Source organism: Myotis lucifugus, unplaced genomic scaffold, assembly GCF_000147115.1.
Source record: "Myotis lucifugus unplaced genomic scaffold, Myoluc2.0 scaffold_37, whole genome shotgun sequence".
In the NCBI taxonomy this organism is placed as follows: Eukaryota; Metazoa; Chordata; class Mammalia; order Chiroptera; family Vespertilionidae; genus Myotis; species Myotis lucifugus.
In genome coordinates, this window is record NW_005871085.1 from 1,045,651 (window position 1) to 1,047,064 (window position 1,414).

A 1,414-nucleotide genomic window follows, 5' to 3' on the forward strand; every position below is an offset into this window, starting at 1 on the left:
ACTCCTCGCACAAAACCCCGTGCCGAGAGCGAATATCTCTAATCTCGTCGCTCTACGATCCACACCCCTGAATTGCAGTAGACTAGTATGAGGAAATACTATATAGAGAGAGCATAGAAAAACACACTCTCCTCACCCAGTCTATCACAACGATACATTATTTATATAAAACGCGCCGTCAGGCAGTGCGGCGCTGAGGGTGGGGGCGGCGGGGGGGGCGGCGGGCGGCTGCTGGGTTTCGGCCTCGCTGCTCATGGTTGCGGTGATGGTGACTGGGGCCGGCTGTGGCAGCTGCGGCTCCTCCCGGGGTGTGATGGTAACTAGGCCGGCGGCGGCGGTGGGGCTGCTCAGGGCTCTCTGGGGTCCGCTCTCCGCTCCCGCTACCGATCGAACTAGCGAGAATGGCGGGACGGGCGGGATATGCCCTGCGATCGACCCGCCCCAAGCATCGTTCACTGGCCAGGAGTGCTGTCACTCTGGCCACCTGACCCCAATTCCTGGCTTGTATTGGTTAATACTGCATTACTCCTCCACGTTCATTGGCTCTTAGGCGGCTAATTCGGCCGACCTACAACCGTTCCTGCCTCCGCCGCCGCCATAGAGACCGGAACTAGAATTAGAGTCACCACGAGAACCATAGAGTACCCGAGAGGACGGGCAGAGAGAACTTGACTTTCACGAGGCTGTAGCATGGGCGAGCGGGCGGGCTACACGTCCGCGGTTGTGTCCTGGTCTTCAGAAAGGCACGGCCAAACGCCTGCGCCGGGATTACCCGGTCATCGAAGGGCCTGGAAGGGTGCTCGTCGATACCTTAGCCCCAGGTAGAGAGGCCTCCCACCCTCCCTGCTCGGAATACGGTCCTGTGACCTCAGACCATTACTGCGAACAGATCCGTCTTCTACAATGGCCGTGTACTCGCGGCACAGCCGAGGGGTTCTGAAACAGACGTAAATACATGCATTCAAGGAGTGTCCGTTTTTGGCGGAACAATCACCCTGGAGGGACCACGCAGGCTCTCATGCGGTCCCTGCTCGGCATATTTAGGGCGGAGGGCGGAGGGCGGGGGTATTTTCCAGGAGTACCTGCTTTCCCATCCATCTTCCCAAAAGGCACTTAAGGACTGTCTTGTTAAGTATTCACGTGTTTTTGTGTTGGCCACAAATCAGATTTAATTTCAAGTCACGTTTATTGAGCAAACTAGGAATTTTTCTTGCATTTTATCCTTACACCAGCCACGTGAAATAGGGGTTACTATCCACGTTTCACAATCGATTTATAATTGAGGTTGCCACATGCTGTAGCTGAAATCCTCCACCTTCATTCCTTATTGAGCGTCTATGATCTTCTGGGGATGGACTAGTTCGCCAGTTTCTGCCTCTTAAATTCAGTCTAGGGATGAAGGTAGAAATTTAAA

At 54.7% G+C, this 1,414-nt stretch overlaps 1 protein-coding gene across 1 annotated transcript in view; it reads right to left on the minus strand.

Annotated features, from left to right (window-relative positions):
* The window catches only part of YBX1 (Y-box binding protein 1), a 24,330-nt gene extending 23,926 nt beyond the window's left edge, over positions 1-404 (minus strand). The window contains exon 1 of the mRNA XM_014454649.2: positions 177-404. Coding sequence (XP_014310135.1) covers positions 177-255 — 79 coding nt within the window. The 5' untranslated portion in view covers positions 256-404. The remainder of the gene's footprint in view (positions 1-176) is intronic.
* Between the last annotated feature and the right edge of the window lie 1,010 nt (positions 405-1,414).